The sequence below is a fragment of the Drosophila santomea genome, chromosome 3L (genome assembly GCF_016746245.2).
Source record: "Drosophila santomea strain STO CAGO 1482 chromosome 3L, Prin_Dsan_1.1, whole genome shotgun sequence".
Classification (NCBI taxonomy): domain Eukaryota; kingdom Metazoa; phylum Arthropoda; class Insecta; order Diptera; family Drosophilidae; genus Drosophila; species Drosophila santomea.
Genome location: NC_053018.2, coordinates 15,968,006 through 15,986,843, shown reverse-complemented (window position 1 = coordinate 15,986,843; position 18,838 = coordinate 15,968,006). Strand labels below are relative to the sequence as shown.

General features: G+C 38.1%; 1 protein-coding gene across 1 annotated transcript; it reads left to right on the top strand.

Annotated features, from left to right (window-relative positions):
- Positions 1 to 3,740: 3,740 nt before the first annotated feature.
- LOC120448524 lies at positions 3,741 to 4,517 on the top strand. The gene is made up of 2 exons (XM_039630562.1): positions 3,741 to 3,796; positions 3,856 to 4,517. The coding sequence occupies exons 1-2, from the start codon at positions 3,746 to 3,748 to the stop codon at positions 4,357 to 4,359; spliced, it is 555 nt and encodes a 184-aa protein (XP_039486496.1). The 5' UTR covers positions 3,741 to 3,745; the 3' UTR covers positions 4,360 to 4,517.
- The last annotated feature ends 14,321 nt before the right edge of the window (positions 4,518 to 18,838 follow it).

Sequence of the window (18,838 nt, the reverse complement as noted above, 5' to 3'; positions counted from 1 at the left end):
GTGACGCGTGACGTGGTGGAAAAGCAACACTGTTAAACAACAAATTATCCACTAAATTGGGGACTTTGGTTTACGAGATTCAAGCAGACATAAACTGGCAAATTATGACTGGGCTGACTTGAAAATTATTTAAAAAATTTAATTATTCTTTTAAAATATTTAAAATATGATCTGTAACGAAAAACTTGTGTGCTAAAATTACGAGACTTTCATTTTCCAAACTTTCGTTTTTAAGAAGCTGATATTTACTTTTTTCTGGAAAATTCGGAGTTTCAACACAACATTTGTAAGCCAGTGCCGTTTGGCACTGCCACTTGTGGCACGATCACAGTTACAGCACACCAACACAAGGGCAACAACTTTCGCATTAGGCCAAATCAACAACATCAGCAACAAATACGTTGTAACCTGCCACGGAAGCCGCGTCGCCTTCTCAACTTGGCCTGCAACGTAGGAAGCCAAGCCAAGAGGCAGTCGTACACTGAGAAAAGTATCCACGATAACAAAACCACTAAAGCACAACTGTAATGCCAGTTGATCATAAATAATGTTCTAAAACATCTATGATTACCAAGGAAATACTGTACCAAATACATTAAAATAGTTAGTTACTATTAGTTCTTAAATACTTAAAATGTCGTTAATTAGAATTAGCTCTTAAATACTTAAAAATGGTTAAGAAGTTTGACTTGAATTTTTGCCCAATCGTTCGTTATATTTTCCCAGCACATCATACATTATTATGTTATTTTGTTCACTGTAGTCAAAATAGGCAACGAGAAAAAAGCCGAAGCAGGCCTTGTGGCGAGCCTTTAACATTTGTTAAAGCCACGAGTGCCATTCGGCCTCTTTGGGCTCTGTGCATGCTGCAGGTAATTTTCGCAACTACGCAATTGAGTTTTCCATCGCCCACGCCACGCCCTCCGCCCCCTGCGATCCAGCAGCAGCATTCGCCGCAGCTGGTTTATGACGACTTTTGTTGCGGTTCAAGTTGCCACAGCCGCCTTGTCACCTGCTGCACCGACTACTCAGCTGTTTGGGATACTTTAACTTGCAAAAATCATATCGTTCTTTAGTATTTTCAAAAACATATTAAATCTAATGTATTTCATTTTATCACCAATCAAAGGATTTCATCTTAGTAAACTAACTTTTTTCTGCCAATTTTTTTATCTTAGCCATATTAAAAACAAAATAAAATGCAAATATTAAAGAGTATGTCTTACTCTGCGTTCAAAGCTGAAACTTCCCGTTTATTGCTAACTTGGTTTAATATTGGATTTTACTCACCGATTTTTGGCGCGCAAAACTTCAGGTTTCGTAATGTTTTTGTTTTTCGGGCGCTTTTCTCGATTTTTAGCTTGGGTTTGTGCCAAGGCGTTGTTCGCTAGTTGGTTTCTGGGCTGATCTGCGTCTGGGCAACGACGCCAATCTAGCTGCATTAAATTAATAGAAATACGTTACATTAATTACACAGTAATTAAATGTATGATTTATACAGCTAAGATCGCTGCCCAGGTCCCGATCCCATCGTCGTGTAGGTGTTCATTAATGGTTGACCGACCTGTCCGCTCTGCTCACTTCGATTTCAGCGGTTTCTGCGATTCATGCTAATGCCTGTCACCTGCTTGACCACTTGGCTACTTGGATATCTTAGCTATCTTGGCTATCGTGGAGCCAGCCAGCGGAGTGTTCATTAATCTGGGCTAGGAAAGCCGGCGAATATGCTTACTTTGTGGACGGCTTAATGGTTTCTTAACTCGTTGTCTTTGATATTTCGTCATAACTTGGCTAAAGGTACACAGCCCATGTGGATGGTGTGTGTAACTGCGTTCTTGAATTTGGTGTTTATACAAAATAATATAACATATTCTTATATTCTTTAAAATGTTTATGTTGCAGACGAAATACATGAAAATTAAAAAATAAATTTTTAACAGATAGTATTAGCTAGTATTAGTTAGCATAACTTCACTTTAAAAACATCTTTTCGTAGAGACTGTGAGCCTCGTCTATGTATATCTTCCTTCCCCAAGTTTATCCCAAACTAATATTTTTTATTGACAGTGCAGGCGGAGCTCGGAATCTTTGGCCCCCTCGTTCTGTTGGGGTTTTGGGGCGCTGATCCGAGTCCAAGCATCATCTAATGTCATGCCTCGCCGAGGACAGCGAACTGTCACTTGATGTTACGGCAGTGTGCTGCTCCATTTGACAAAAGGGAAAACTAAGAACTGTCGACTCCTTGGCAGTTTTCCGTTTTCCATTTTGGCACGGGGCGCAGGCGCAGAATCCCAAGCACACTTTTCCCCATTTTCTAGTTGGGCCGTAGAACATGTGTTGCATATTACTTGGAAAATGCCTCGAATTGTTTGCGGCTTGCAGATGGCTGTCTGCTACGATGCCCCTTACTTGAGGGGTATACATGTTTGTCTGATATTTAAAAAAGAAAAGAATTCCGTACCTTAATGATTGTACCCAATAAAAGGCTTTAAAATGAAATTTAAAACTAATACAATATTTAAAAGTAATTTTTATATTTTTACTGAATTAAGGATAATATCTGAATTATGCGAGGTACCAGAATTTCTTTACCTCTCTTTCCCAATTTTTATTTGGGGCGGAATGGGTGGATAGAGCCGTGGCAAGACCCCTTGAGCAGCAATGCCAAGTTGAAGTGACGTTTCCATTTTTCGGAAAATCCCCTCTCATTTGACTTTTCCTATTTATAGGCTGTCGCAGGCGCGGGCGCGTGGTGTCCCCTATTTCTGTGTCTCCTGCCCCCAAAAAAATGGAGCCGCTTTTCCCCTTGTTGGATCTTGAATGAATTTGTTATAAATATAAACTATCTCGCCCTCTGCTCTGGCACACACTTTCTGGGGAAATCCATCCGTGAAAATGTAAAATATCTCCTGCTGAGTTTAGTTTTTCAGGCGATGCGCACTTTTTGTGTTAGTTGTGTTGTATTTTGTGTCTTTTGTCTACACATTCTCGGGTCGCTTCTGTCTTTTGTTTATAACTTTTCAATTAATGCTTTATTATCGCCCTTTTTTGGGGGATTTTCCCCCAAATTTCGATGATGTGTTGATGGGACTTCGGTGGAATTTTCGGGGCCACCATCTGGCGGGGGAAGGTGAACTGAAGGCGATTCCAACAAATTGAATGGTTTTAGTTGGACTTTCGTCGCCATGTGAATAGGGTTTTGGGACCAGGAAACTGATTGATTACCGCTTACTTATCTTATCATTAAGCATTAATATATGTATATTAAAAGCCGTTAAAAAGGTGATGCCATTTCTGGCTAAATGGCGAGTCTGTATGTATGAACTAGCTAAAATATATTAGAAAAGTTCAAGGTTTTGCAATAGCGTATTTTTCCGCATAGCGTGCTGCCTAACAACTGTTTACATAGAACAACAATGTCTATTAAGGTAATACCAATTTTCTAATATACATACATATGTTATTACATTTAAAAAATGTCATTACAAACTTAAATGCTTCATAACATTGCCATATATTAGTTATTTATAGCTGTGGATAGGGCCGCCTTGAATTTAAGCAATTCAATCTTAACATGTATATTGTTCAAATACAGAAATCAGAATCATTAAATACATTGTAGCCTTTGGACCAACAAGATCGTTAATCAAGTCGTGCATATGTACAACATGAATTTCGCGTGCCAAAAAATCTGTACAAATCTAATAAATAAGATGAGCTTGCTGAAGCCAATCAACAGTTCAAAATGAAATGGGTAGTGATTATAGTACTGCTCCAACTGCTGCAAAAAATAAAGGTAATTATGGAATATAAGCTATACATTTATTTGTAATCCCCAAAACCAAACTTCAACAGTGCGAGCAGTCCTATGAGGTTACCAATGAGAGGCTGGAGCCTTTCGAGGGCGATTCACAAACTTTGGTGTTCTTCGATAGCCTGAAAACTATTGGCCGGGAGCGAGCTCTTAACGGATCCTTCAAGTTCAACGGCGAGATGAACAATGATGACTTTAAGGTGTCCGTGGAACTCTATTCGAGTCCCAATGGCGATGGCGAGTTCAAGCGAATGGTCATGGATGTGCCGCAGACCAGCATTTGCGACTGCTTCAAAAAGTTCTATGTCCAGTTTGTGCAACCCTCTCTGAAGTCTGGCGAAACCACCAATTTTCCCGTTGTCGACGATGATTTCTGTCCAGTTCCCGAAGGCGAATTCTACATCAAAAACGTCCTCTTGAACACGCAGGATTGGCCTTCGCAGGTTCCTCGAGGAATCGTCAAGGCCATCATCACATTCTTCAGTGCTGGCGAAAATGTTGGAGGCCTAATAGTGGAGGTCAAAATTGAAGATCGACAAAGTTAGATTATCTTGAATTACCAACATGTCATGTATTGATGCAAGTTGTGTGAGCAACGACACAACGAAATCTTTTAGGTATTAAAGAAGTTATAGAATGTAGATTAAGCGATATACACAACTTGAAATATCTTACAACAAAATAAATGTCTTTGAACGCTGAATTAATTTGTTGTTTAAATAAATTTGCAATCAATTTACCAAAAATATATTTGATTAAAATATCAAACAAGTGACAATGAATGTGTGAAATCATAGATTTTGAGTGTCAAAAAACAATGGTATTCAATTGTCCACGGTTCATTTGCACCACCTGCACGACCTTAAGAACTATGACCCAATTGTGTCAGAAAATCAACCACAAAAGATACAAAATTTTCAATTGTTGAATCGAATCAATAAAGTCGCAGTCCGCTGTGGTCACCTGGTCGCAGTTGCGGTAAGGTGTCCAATCGGACCCCTGCAGATCGTAAACAATACAGCTCGATGCGGAGACACGATTGAAGCCAACTGACAACCGACTTCATATGACACCTACATCACGCACCCACTCCCAGAACGCTTTTTCCAAAGGCCCCTTTCAATTTATGCAAAGCACATCGAGATCGATCGGAGTTACTCAATTAAGTGCCAACAATTTGCTGCGAAGTTTTCAATTTCAATTGCCCCGGCCAAGGAAACGTGCCACATGTTGCGAGTCTTTTTTTTTTTTGAGGGGGACGCCAGCAGGTTTTTGGCTTTGGCTCTCCATGCGCTAATTTGAGCAAATCAAACAAGACTTCAGAAAAAAGATCCAAAGTGGTTTTCGAAGTTGGAGCCAACCAGTTTTGATCTCTGGCTGCGTGCAGTTTTTGTGGCAGCAGCATGAAAAGAAAAAATTAAAGCACCTGCCACAATTGATTAAATCGCAGCAATTCATTGTTCTCTGTTGTGAACGAAGAACACATACTAGTTACAGATTTCAAATATTTTATAAAACTTTAAAAGACTTAAAAATCGAATCCGAACTGATGATAAATTGTGCAAGAGGTTTCAACTGCGCATAAAAAAATATTCATATGATTCGGATCAGAAACCCAGTTGCTGCTTCATGGATAGTTTCTGAGACTTGTTCGAGTTTTTATGACCTCTTCAATACTGAAATATCTGTTTGATCTTCGGATCCACATACCATATAATATTCATAGCTGTGTTCATTTTCCACTTTTATATTTTTTTATTGCAGCAAGTGTTCGAGGTGATCTCGAGACTCATAGGTGTTCTTTTCGCGATCATGAGGGTTTCTATTTGCACAACTTAACTCGCTTAGACACTGTGGCTACCAATCGATTTTCCCACCTACTCCCCTTGGCTGTGCATAATTTAAGTTTTGCGCAATAAAGTTTTTGGCACGTTCTAAAAGTGTTAATTGGATTTTTTGGTCAGCCCACACAGCGATTTGCATACGGCGAATCGGCAAACCGTGTGGGCTGATGTCGATCAATGATTTGATCAATGTTGAAAGTGCTCCTGTATATTTCGCTAAGGAGGCGGGGATTCGACGAATGCAAATGACACTCATTAGTTAATGGATGTCGATATCCAAAAGTTGTGTTGCCAGTAGCATTCAGTACATTAAAAGTTAAGCAAAGAACTCAAGAAGAATTATTCAAGTCTTTTTGTCGTAAATAAATGTAATTATTTCTCTGGTGCGATCGCTTACAAGGAAGTGATAAACGAATTAATTTATATCTCCAAGAGTGTTTTATTATTTGACCATAAGAAGCTCAGCAAGTTTAGTGTTTTCTACAAGAATTTTGAGTGTGATCTCTTCTATGTTTTTTATAGGGCATTTGATTATTTCCAGAATTTACACAATCGTTTTAATGACAGCCAAAGCAGGGTCATAAAACTGTTCGAATGTTCGGATCCAGTACACAGCTGCCTTTTTAGAAATGAAATCAGCTTGTACAAATTGTTTTCAGCAGAATTATGGCATCTATTTCAAGGCCCAAGAATGATTGCCCCTCGACAATGATTAAATATTTGAGACTTTTGTATCAGACCCCCCAAAGAAATTATGGGGCGACGAGACTGGAACAATTTTATTAATGGGTCGCGTGATTTAATGTGCCCCCCGTTCGATATGGATATAGCCATAAAACTGTGTGGAAATGCTTGTGTTTTGGGTCGTTTCTTAATTGCGTAATGATTGAGTTAGTTGCTCGTTTGGGCTTATGATCCTAACCGCTAATTGGAGTAGGAGACCGACGCCCCGCAGTGGAAATGATAACCGAAATCGAGCCAAGAAATCAGCTTATGAACTATTTCGAACTTTAGCCAGGTATCTCTGAATTAGTTTAATTGGGTGTAGAGTTATAGAAAGTTTCTCACGTTCTGGATTTCATTAAAAACGTAAGCCTTTCGAACTAGTTTAATACTTTTAGAGCTCTTAACCATAAAGCACTTCAGCTATTTTCTCATTGTGCCATTAAAGTTGTCATCACAATATTTCATACACATTTTCTTGCCAGCAAAGCAATTAATTTTTGCTATTTCAACGAGAACAGTTGGCGACCCAAATCTGGACAGAGTTTCGCCACAATATATGCCCAATAACGCAGAAACCATAAAAAATTGAAAGATTTTTAATGAGCGGGTTCACTTCCACTTGAGATTTTTCGCACAGAAAAAATGATTGGAAAATCAATGGTTGGCAAATATTAAAATGAAAATTCGTTACAAATGGCCGAGTACTCCAGATTGAAGAGGCAAATCCTCTGTCTGAAAATATATACAATTTTTTGAGACTTTTAAGCTGTTAGCGGACTTAATAATGAACGACATGTGAAATCAGAAATTTTCCAAGCACAGGAAAAACCTTTTAAAGCCATCAAAGAAAAGCGAGGAATTTTAACAAGCCTCAAAGTATGCAAAGGTAATGGAAAAGACCGGAAAAAGGTCCACCATCATCGTTTCAAGGGGACAAAACCAATTTATAGATAATAAAATAATTAATCATGCACTTGTCCAACTGAAAGTCCGAGGACACGAAAACACCCAGCCCATTATGGCCAGGATCCCTTGGCCATTAACTCGACTGTCTGAGGAACTCTGACTATGATTGATGTGTATGGAGTGACTAAACACAATTTTCCAGTCAGTCTGTGTGCAAAAATCAGAGAATTTCCTCCGTGGAATGATTATGATAAGACAATTTCACTCGGCTTCTCCCTCTAATTAAACTTGTCTCGCAGAATATTTCTCAATTCGGTTTCAGATTCTTTTTTGCGGCATCATGGTAAATAAGAAGCGTTACTCATTAATGCGGGCACAGCTACTCAGTTGACTCAATGAATTATTCATGTGGGAGTGGTCATTTGGGCTTAGCCCCCTCAAGATTCCTACCAACCTTATAATTTTCGGTCCCATCCCTTCACAAGTGGCACACTTATACCTAGGATTGGTCTCCTTTCCTTCGGTTTCATAAGTGATCTGAAGGGGATTATAATTGTAGTTTCCTACCAAATGAAGTGATTCCGAATGCTCAAATGACTTGCCAAAGGTTCCGGGGTGGATAAAAGTATAACAGGTGTCGGCATTTGGGTAATGATTGTTGAGTATCTACACAAAGTAGTTTTTAAGACAACAGCTTAGACACATAATTGCATTTGCAAACTTTGGGATTTCCTGTTCAATACATTTTCAATTAGGGAAAATTAATGTTAAGGTGTTGCTTCGATTCCAAATGCAGTTTTCAGCAAGTTACAATTAAAATGAAGTTAAAAAGTTATAAGGAAGGAAAGACAAAGAGTTTAAATCCCCAATTTGTAACCCATAGCCGAAGCAATAATCAAATATTACCCTAGATTAGCGACCCAACCTCTGAGCCCTCGACTCGGAGAGCAAAGTGAGCATTTTGCGCGAATGTGCATTGCAGAGTTGAACAATGATTTATGTGGCAGCAGGCCGCACCTACATTTATGCCACCGACTGGCCATAAATCACACCAAAAACGCAAAGCTGCGATTCTACTGTGGCTGTGGACCCGGCTGAAAGTCGAGCCAGTCGAGCGGGCCAAAGTGTCTGTCAAATTGATATTTTTAACATGCGAGTTCAAATAGATAAAGTCAATTGATGGACGGGCCGAGTGCAGAGCCGCAAATAAGAAGAAAAATCAGTAGCGGTCCCCAAGACAACCGCTCCAGAGAAGTCTCGCATGGCATGACAATTAGCCGACCCACAGCCCACAGCTCAGCCTGCCCCACCGAGACGCCTCCTTCTGGGACAAAGGCACTGCACGGTGGTTGGAAATTTTTGAAATTGGAAATTTGGAGCCAGTGGAGTCGAGGGTTACGCCAAAAGAATACCGGGAAGAACCCTTTTTCTATGAACAAATTATTCTACTAATGATTAAAAGAAAATGCCAGATACTTGCTACTAAATTTATGAAAAATTCATAAAATACATAATATACATATATGTATATAATATATAAAAGTAACCTATCTCTAACGTATGTATTTTAAAATCTAATTTATATTAACTATCAACAACGTTATAGGTATCTAAATAAAAGCTATCTACTGTGCGATGTATTATTACTCTTGATTACTGTCATATATTAATCATTTATATGCAGCATTTAAAATTATTCAAATATTTTAATTTAAACACCAGCTAAGTGCTGTTGGCATTTCTTAGCAATTTTAACCACCGTGCATTTGCATTGTCAATTTGTTTGCCGCCCCCCTTTTGCGCACTCCCCGTGGCCCATGTCTCTAGTTTTGCCGCACTCTTGTCGCAAATTGTGCAAATTTATTTTACGCGCTAAGTGCAAAACGTGCCCGGCCAGCTAAATGGCTAAAAATTACAGCTCAAAGAGAATCTTTGCTTAGCCTTCCATCTATTGTCAATAAAGAAGCTGTGCCTTCCCACTCCCTCTGCAAACCACTGGTCTTTACTTCCTTGAAATGTGGGCCCACCCACAAATCCCGCACCCTCAGTGCTGTCTTTTCAGTTAGATTCAAAATAAAGCTAAACTTTTATTTAAAAACAAATCTATATTATTAAAAGGTATGAATTACATGAATTAAGGTAGAATAGTTAAGCATTCAGATAGTTACGCCTTATTGTTAAGTTTATTTCATATTTATAATATGATAATTACCTTTTATAAAATAACAAATTATATAGCATTCGATTTTATATGACAAATATATCTTAAGGAATTAGCCATCTTGCCAGCACTGTACACACATTTTCTAACCCGCTCGAAACTTTGGCCAGGCTTTTAATTTGCAGAGCCCTTTTCTCACTTCTCAACTTTGGCTGCCTAACAATGCGTGAAGTTTGTCGCCGCTTTTGATGGATTACAACAGGGAGTTGGTAACTTTTGCGGAGAATGGGTTCTATTTTGCTTTAACACTTTTGCTTTTGTGTGCATGTAATTATTAATGTATGGCAGGCAAATTCTTTTATTTTTTCGGCTTTGGCATTATGCAATTTATTTCAGGTCTACTGCTTGGAAAGCTTTCTGTTCATTTTATGCGCTGATGGACAAGCCTTTTTTGATTAATTACGAGCTTAAAATGTGACATGATTGAAGGGGCGTTCAAAAGGCGTTCTTTAATAATTAATTGCCTTTAGATGTGAATAAGTACTTGTGAAAAATAAAAAAGCTGCAATATGCGATAGATATCTTAGTAAACTTGTAGTAATTGTATTCTAAGTGTAGTACAAAAGACAATTTAAGTATTTTACTTAATTTTACTTGTAATTTAAGTTCCTCCTTTGCATCTTTGTACAAAATCCTCGAGCTACCACATTTAGGGGCCAACACATGTGAAGCTGGTTAAATGGCTTAAAAAGCTTATCTCACCTTTCCCGCAACCCTCTTCATTTAATATTTTTTCGTCTGAGCTTACGAATGACGGTTGCTTCTGTTTGTTGTTTGCCTCGTTTTGGCTGTAGTTTTTATATTAAAATCGCTGCAGACTGGACGCTGGCCATTAAAAGCGGTGCTGCAGACAGGACGAAGAGGAAAAAGGACACCTTTTACGTAAATCCCAGTAGGAAATTAAAAACCAAAATGAAGTTGCTCTGAGGAGCGGAACGGAAAAAGGTAGCGACAGTGGCCACCAAACTTTATCGTCATATTTTAAAAAGAAAAGTCCATTTGGTTAGTCAACATTCTTGTTTGGAAATATATGTAAAAAGGAAGTCTGAAATGTTAATACCCTACCAGTAACTTCAAAACCATTTAAGAATACAAACAGAAATCAAGCCATACTTAGCGGCATAATTACCATATTTCGAAAAACTTGAATACCCCAAAATAAAAGGGTATTAAATTAAGTAGACAGATGGGTGCCAAAACTAAATAAAGCAAATGACAACTGAGTGACGCAGCCGCGGGTGTCATGTCCTCAGTATTTGCTTTTGTTTTGTTACTTTTCCGTTTATTTTACCAAAAAGTCCAACAAAGCACACAATTAAAATGCATCTGGCGGCAAAAGTCGCGAAAAACTTGGTTGTGTGCTTTTCTGGCGATTAATGAGTTCCTAGTCTCATGGCAGACTTATGATAATTCATATTACACGCTGCAGATACTTGTCGATTTTGATTTGCACAAAATAATACTGAAGCACTAATATTGGATGTGTTACACATGGGTATTTTTAAGTTAACTTATTTCACAACTTCAAATTAAAAACAGTTTCTCAATTACGTTTCTCAATTATTCTCAGAAATGTCATGCCATAATATTTCCATTGAAAAGTACAGACGCACTGCAAATAGAAGTAACATTTTACTAGCATGTGTCCGTTTACTAGTCCTTTATCCTAGTCATAATTTTTCCCCACTTTCTGCCTTTTCCCCGGAATTTTCCACGACATTTTGCCGTAAGCTAATCATAAAAAATATTAAGCGCTGATTTTGACGCGACATTTTTAACGTTCGAGCGTGCTAATGAGTTTTTGTCAAGTTATTCTGTCTGGGTCCGAGTCCCCATCCTCGTTAATTAGTTCTTCCGCTCGAAAAGTGTTTAATGCTTACGTGCTAGTATAATATTTTTCCTCCTTTTTGGGGCTTGTCCCCCGACACGCGATTAATAAATAAATGCTTTGGACTTTGGACTTTGCGTGCTGGAGCTCCCCAGTCGGTCCTTAAATGCCTTTTGTTTGTAATTTGTTTATGGGTTCATTTCCCAGCGGTCAATTGCTCGGCTCGACTGTGATTTTTTTGTTTAGAATTTGTTCCGTCTTTCTAGCCCCTTTGTTCCTCTTACATTTTTTATACGTACAAACACCTTTTCAATTAGCCAAGCCGCACTTAAAATCCATTTCAGGCGTTAATTTCTGATGGAACAAAAACCGTTTGAGCTTCGCTGAACTGGCAAGTGACACCTGCCACCCAGCACCTTGGAAATAACCCCTTTTCCTTTGGCTCTCCATTTTCCGGAAGGGTTTTTCCACATGCCAGCTGACGATTTCTAATTGAGCGCGCAGACGTGCGACGTATAAAAAAGTGGAGCTGATTATTTCATTGGAAAAGGTCTCTGGCATTATAATAAAATGAAAAGACCTAATAAGGTTAATTTCGAGTAAAGTGCTACAAATTGATTTCAGGCATAAAAAGAAGCGATGTTGTATAAAAAAAAAGTACTAAAACCAGAGTGGAAAATTAAGTTGTATAATAAGTGGCCTTAAAATACAATTTACCAATTTGATCTTTGTTGAACATTTTGCAATATTTGCTACAAAATAAGCGCACTTTCGTTATTTATATATCTTTAAATATTGCTTTTAAATTGGTAGTTTTTTTGGTCGCTCATTATACTCATCCTTTGATACATTAGATGTAATAAATTGACAAACTTCCTATAAATTAGGAACTCTTATCAACTTTTTTTACTTACGTAGAAAGCCTTCCCTGTAATGTCTTTATTTAGTTGTGAAAGCTAATAAAATTACTTTTAGGTCAATGAATACTCAAGCTTATCAGGAAGTCGTATACTTGGTTTTAGACTGGAATTCCTGCGCTGTAGTGCATTCATCGCCCCAACTTTCGACCCCAAATAAATTTCCTAATAAAAAAACGGTAAAAAATCAAGCGATCGTTTCAATTTCACACGCCTCTGACTCATCTGCGTTTCCTTTCCCCTCCTCACAACCAATTAACAATGCAAACAAATCATTGAGCCCAACAAGTTCAGAAAATTTGTATTTGTAACATTGCCACAAGGAGAAAAAAGATTGTAAAAGACGAATCCGAAAAATGACAAACATATCTCTGGATGTATCTCTTTATGTTGTATCTTTGTATCTGCTGGATGCATCTGATGCACGTCTCATTGTCATTAACCCCGGCCAAGGTAGGGAAACCTTTCTCTCAATCTCAACTTTTGCGCCTGTGTCATCTAATTGACATTTGTTAATAGTTTTTCTTTCCATTTTCCTCTTGCAGCGACCATAAAAGGCGTTTGTTCATGAAAATTGTCTGTAATTTTTTTTATTGCCAACCCATCTGTATCTGTAGAGTGTGGATATGTATTGTGTTGACTAATCATTTTCAGTTCATCGTTTTGTTATTGTTCCGATTCTTATCTATTCCCCAAAAAAAAGCCAAGAATCTTCGAGCCCAAAACCTTTTACAATCGATCAATGGCAAGAGTAGAAATGTCCAATATAATTGCTTACAATTTCAGAATCGTAAATGCAAATGGCATAATTGGAGATCTTCTTTGCTTTTTGACCAGTGAACTCATCCATCATTAATCACAAGTAGCGATCGTTCATGGGCAGTTGTCTTTCGGATAATTTTAAACCAAATTCAGTTAATGAGCGAGCCTAGGATAATGTTAACAGTAGCCAAACATAATTAAATCGATAAGATGGTAAGGATAGCAAAATCATAATTAGGAATGTCCTCGTACATTGCAAATTGGTTCGGTTATGAAAAATAAAGAAGTGTAAAAACTTAAGATATATAATTTTTTAATTATTAACAATTAACAATAAATAACAAAATAATACTTAAATAACATTGATATACTCCATTCTTTAGTTGTATTAGAAATTCTTTTGAGACTTCTTAACTAATTATAACCACAACACCACAGGCCAAAGCAATTAAACCAATGTCCTTCTCAATCCAAATCCAGATCAGCACCAAATGGGAAGCACACATGAGGGTGAATCTAAGCAGCTCATTGCTCATCGTAGACGGCGGCAATCAAATCAGCCAAAAACTTGTTATCGCCTCCTTTGACTGACACCCCGGCAAATTAATGGCCACACCGCCCACACTGGAAATGCATCCATCTCCTTCTCACGGGAGATTGCAATTGACTTTCAGGTGGCCCTCGATTTGAAATATGTAAAGCATATAAATTATGTGACAGCCCAGACTGGGCGACAAACTGTGAATGAATCAAAGGATAATCCAATTTATTTTGCATTATATGCAGCTCCGACTGCAGCTGCAACTTTGGCTCGGCTGGTTCATTGTGCCAAGATAGATATACAAAGATACTTCAAAGGTGTCAAATGAATGCAACGAGTTATCTAAGGGATCGGGCTTGGGATTCGGGGACTGGGGATTGCACTTTCAGGCAATCAATACGTTTAATGTGATTTACTGCTTATAATTTGCCGCATGTGAGAGGTTTGAAAGCCGGGCTGGAAAATGAGTATGATTAGGGTAAATCATGAGTTGAAAATGTATAGGAAAATGGGAAGCAACTGTTGGTAGTTTAAAGGAAATATTTAGTATATTTAGTCCATATAAACTTTAATTATAATTTGATAATTATAAACCGAAACATAATAATCCGTACTTAACTTTCTAACAGCAAACCTAATGATGCTTTCAACATTTCTGGAAAGAGTTTTATTAATTGTATTTCACATTTAGGCTCCTAGCAACCGTACTTAAGCGACTTAAAATAAAAATGTGTTGAACCTTTTAAACTGTATGCTGACCTTAAACTTTAATTCAGTTGCCCGCAAGTCTTTTACCCAAGCCTTTGGCGATGCAACACGAAGATGCTGTTTGCCAGATCCACCCATTGTATCCTTTTCAGAAAGAATATTTCACGCTCAACTAACTTTGCTGAAAGGAAACTTGGCAAGGCATAAAGACGCAGAATCTATGCGAAATCCATACACATGTCAGTCACACTTAACCCCGCGGGTCCAAGAAGCTAAATCACCGTTCGCATCAGCGGAAGACAGACAAGGACCTGGATCTTGAACCAAACCCGAGATCCTGGACCGCAATCCTGATTTGCTTTGATTGCCTTGCGGCTGAATTATTATTTTGGAAGTCAGCAAATGCTACTCTAACCACTTTGTCTTCCATTTTTTTATAATTTCACCCATATATATTGTTTTTTGCGATGCTTCGCAACGTTTATTATGATTTTGCGGAAATGTTTTAAGGCAAAACGGAAATTTATGCACATCGCATATGTCAACAGCTCCCTGACAAAAAAAGTACCAACGAGAAACGAAAATTTGCATATTTGCATTTCAATTTTCTGCGTACATGGGTTGGCGTGCTCGATTTGTTCTCTGCTTTCGGATTTAATTGTCAATAAAAATTCGCCAAGCGGAAAATTTGTTGGGCAAACAAAATGAAATTGAAATGTTCAGTTTTCGTCTGGGAAAAGTCTTAGAAAAAAATCAAGAGACCAAGAAAACCATGAGAATGGAATTATTCCTAAAGGAGCAAAGTTCCTGGTTGTCCAATATGAATATAAATTCGACCAAAGGAAAAAATTCAATCCTGTTGCCACTGGTGTAAAAGTAAAGTATTTTATTTCTCTTGTGAGTAATATCGAGGGAATGGGATTTGGCATTCAGGGGACGGACCTCCTTGCTGGCTGCCGTTCTTGTAATTTTGCAATTTACACTGCAGGCATGGAATTTACACTTGCAGGCAATTAATAATGCTGCATTAGGACAATCCATAATGCAGACAAGCCCACTCACATCCCTGACAATTAAGCTGGATAATTAAGTTTACCGTTCATTGGCTTTGGCCAACAAACGCACACCCACGGAGATTCATGGCCCTTACTTCAGTTCAGTTTCTATGACAGATTACAGGAAACTTGGAGGCAGGAGACTCTGCTCCAAAATCTCCCCCACTTTTAGACATGAGTTCGCATAACATGCGAATGGCGAATGGCGATGGCAAACAGAAGCCTTCAATTTTGAGTGCATTTTCAAATCAACCAAACATTTTCAGCAGAAATGTTTCCTTTTCCCAGCGTTTCGCCAACGGACATGTGTCTGCATTAATCAACAACTGTCCATGTTGGGGCATTTTTGACGGTAGTTATAAAACATTGAAGTTGCATTTGGGTTACATTCGGTTACAAATCAATCGGTTTCTGGAAGCTTTAAAAATAGTAGGTAAAATAAAAAATAAAAATGAAATTCTAATTTTATAAGTATTGGATAGTATCTGTTTAGCGTATTAATTTTTGTGTGAATTTATAGAATCATTTTTTAAAATATCAATAATTCACATAAAGGAATTCATAACGTATTAGTTTTCCGAGTTTAAAGAATCATATTTCACTTATAAATAATTCACGTATAGAAATTTCAATGTTTATGTTCTTGAAACTTTTTTTCATTAATAGTATTTCTCTATTATTTGCACAGTTTCCCAGGATACTTCAATGCCTTGTGGGGTTTTAACAATTATATGACAACCGTAATTTAAAACGAAAATGCTTTTATTGACATGACAACAACTGCGAATCATCATTACTCTCAGCTCACAAAATTCGATCTATAAAAAAGTGTCTCTCGACATTAAAGGATTACCCATCTAGCACACCTCAGCTCACATTAAGTTCGTGTCCTGTCATCAGTCATTAAGGATGCCATTGCTAGACGCAATTAAAACCATTCAGAATGAACATTTCATTGCTTAAACTGAATGACTTTTGTGACACCTTCCCGTTCTATAGAATTTTCTCTATTTCCGAAAGTTTTCGCCAAAAAGCGACAACGGGGACAACATTGTCGTAAACGTAGCCGACATTAAGATAACTTTTAATCATCATAAAAAAATGCAAAAAACGAAAGTGCAAAAAAGAGTCAGGAATCAAATCCTCCTGTGCAACGTAAGCGGCTTTTCGCGTAGCCGCCGGTGCAGTGTTGCATGATAAAACACCAGAAAACAAACCAGCAAGAAGTCGAAAACATTTCAGCAAAATATTTGTACATGGCCAGCAAAATAAAAGAAATGGAAATACCTTGGACGGACTTACTGACTCCTGATTCCCGGTTATTAAATTGTTTCGGTAGCTTTGCAGCGGGCAACCGTCGAAACGGAAATGTAATGAAAATTCAATTAAAAAATGGCATTTGCCAGATTTTACTTTACGAGCCCTTCTGTCCAGGACGAAATTCCACCGAGGGGATGGACAAATGGGTCCTGATGAGTTACAGTTTGGGGCAATTCAATGGGATTGCAAACTCATTTCGGCTGGCGAAATGGAAATGCAAGGACGCAGAGTTAAAGGATTGAACTGCAAAGTGATGCACATGCCGTATTTATAAAAAAAAAAATTATGACATACTTGAACGAAGTTTGCACTCTGCAAGATGATTACAGTGAAAGGCCTTAAAAAACAGGTGCATTAAAAATAAAAGGTATTAGTATATTTAAGATTGCTGTAGTGAATAAAGCAGATACAATTTTTTTTCAAAATAAAATTAAGTTCAATGAAAGCCTTTTTAAATAATAAAATGTACACTTTTTTATTAATCAGACGCTGTGTATCCCTTTCCCAATAAATTACACGAATCGCTTGTAAACAAATCGACAAAACATGTAATTTCACTTATCTGACATAATGTCAACAATTCGGAAATCGTCGTTACAACACACGCATTACCCAAACCAAAAGCAGTCAAATCAAAAAAAAAAAAAAAACCATATAATTTACAGAAAAAAGTAGGAAGACGCAGCATGTATATTTGCGCGGAATAACCCCTTATCGCGATGCGGATAAAAAGAGTTGACTTGTGTAACGAATAGAAGTCAGCTGATAAGCCCTCTAATGCCAACCCCTTGAAAAGGGTGTCATGCCAAACTGCGTATGCTAATCACACGCCAAAAGACACCCAATCCGAATGCCATTCCCAATTCCCATCCCGGAGTAAATCGCTTTCAACATGCTTAAGCACCAACCAACGAGCCAAAGATTCATTCCTGCCTTCCTCCTTTCTATCCTACTCGAATTTATATATTTTTTGGCTTGCCTTTCTGGTTTTGTGTTGGATTTTATAGCCTGGCGCCGCTTGAATGATTTTTATGGCTTGTGTGTCTCTGGTTGGAAGGAAAGGAGCCAAACTGATTTGCATGACTTTTCTTTTTGGGCGGAATCGCTTTCTCTATGTGGTGGCATTAGAATTCTGGTTGCATACCCTATGCTCTTCGGGGTCAGCATTGATTATAGATTAGATTTACGTTGGAAACTTGGGGAAATCGGATATGATACGGTTTATGGTATAGTTTAATGTAATTTAATATCTGCTGAGATCGTGGGTCAGAAATTAAAACCCACAATTATAGATTAACAGAAGAGTAAACAGACTGTTGAAGTATATCTTTTTATAACGCATACACACTTCTACCAATATTTCGCCTTTTTTCATTTATTTAGCTGATTTTATTTGCATATAGGCAATAAGTTACGGACCAAGCCAAAGGAGTAGCCCGTGCTTAAACTTCAAAGACAATCTTTTTTACATGGTTAGTTAAGCGGTGCCTATAAATAGCTGAATGAATGAACCCTGTGGTAACATTTAATAAGCAGTAAAACTCCCTTTTTCTTGGTTTATTTCGGGGACCTAGATCTCGCCCCCAGGGAGATTTCACCAGCTTCTTTTTTCAATTTCAAGAGCCATTAAAGAGTGTGCATGCAATTAAGTCGAGTGAAAATTTCATAAAGATAACAATCGACAAGAACAAGAAATAAACATGGCAGCCAGATCGGATCAGATCAGCATATACTAGGCACAAGACTCTGGCGTAGAAAAACCTGCCCCTCCAGCAGCAGTTTGTCCGTCAGTCTGTCAGTCAACACTTCAAATAAAAACTTGGACCAGAGCCTACATTAATTTGCATTTAAAAACTGTTTTTAGTAGCACTAAAAGCAAACATCGCCGAGGGGAAGATGAGGGAGCACACTCCACTGCACTCCGATCGCGACTCGAGACCATTAACAAAGTGTCTCCAGATGTGTGTTCGCATTTGGAGGAGCCCTACTCCCAATCCCAATCCCAATCCCAATGCCTTTGCCTATGCCCCATCCTTCGTCGGCAGCATCGTATTTAACATAACATAAAAAGATGAAAAGTTTATTATGATTGTTGCTGGTGTGGCGTTGCTGCTGTTGTTATTAGCTTAAAGAAATGGTTATGGGACAAGCGCACGCCATCAAATGTCAAATGCCAACAGTCAGAGGCGTCCGTCC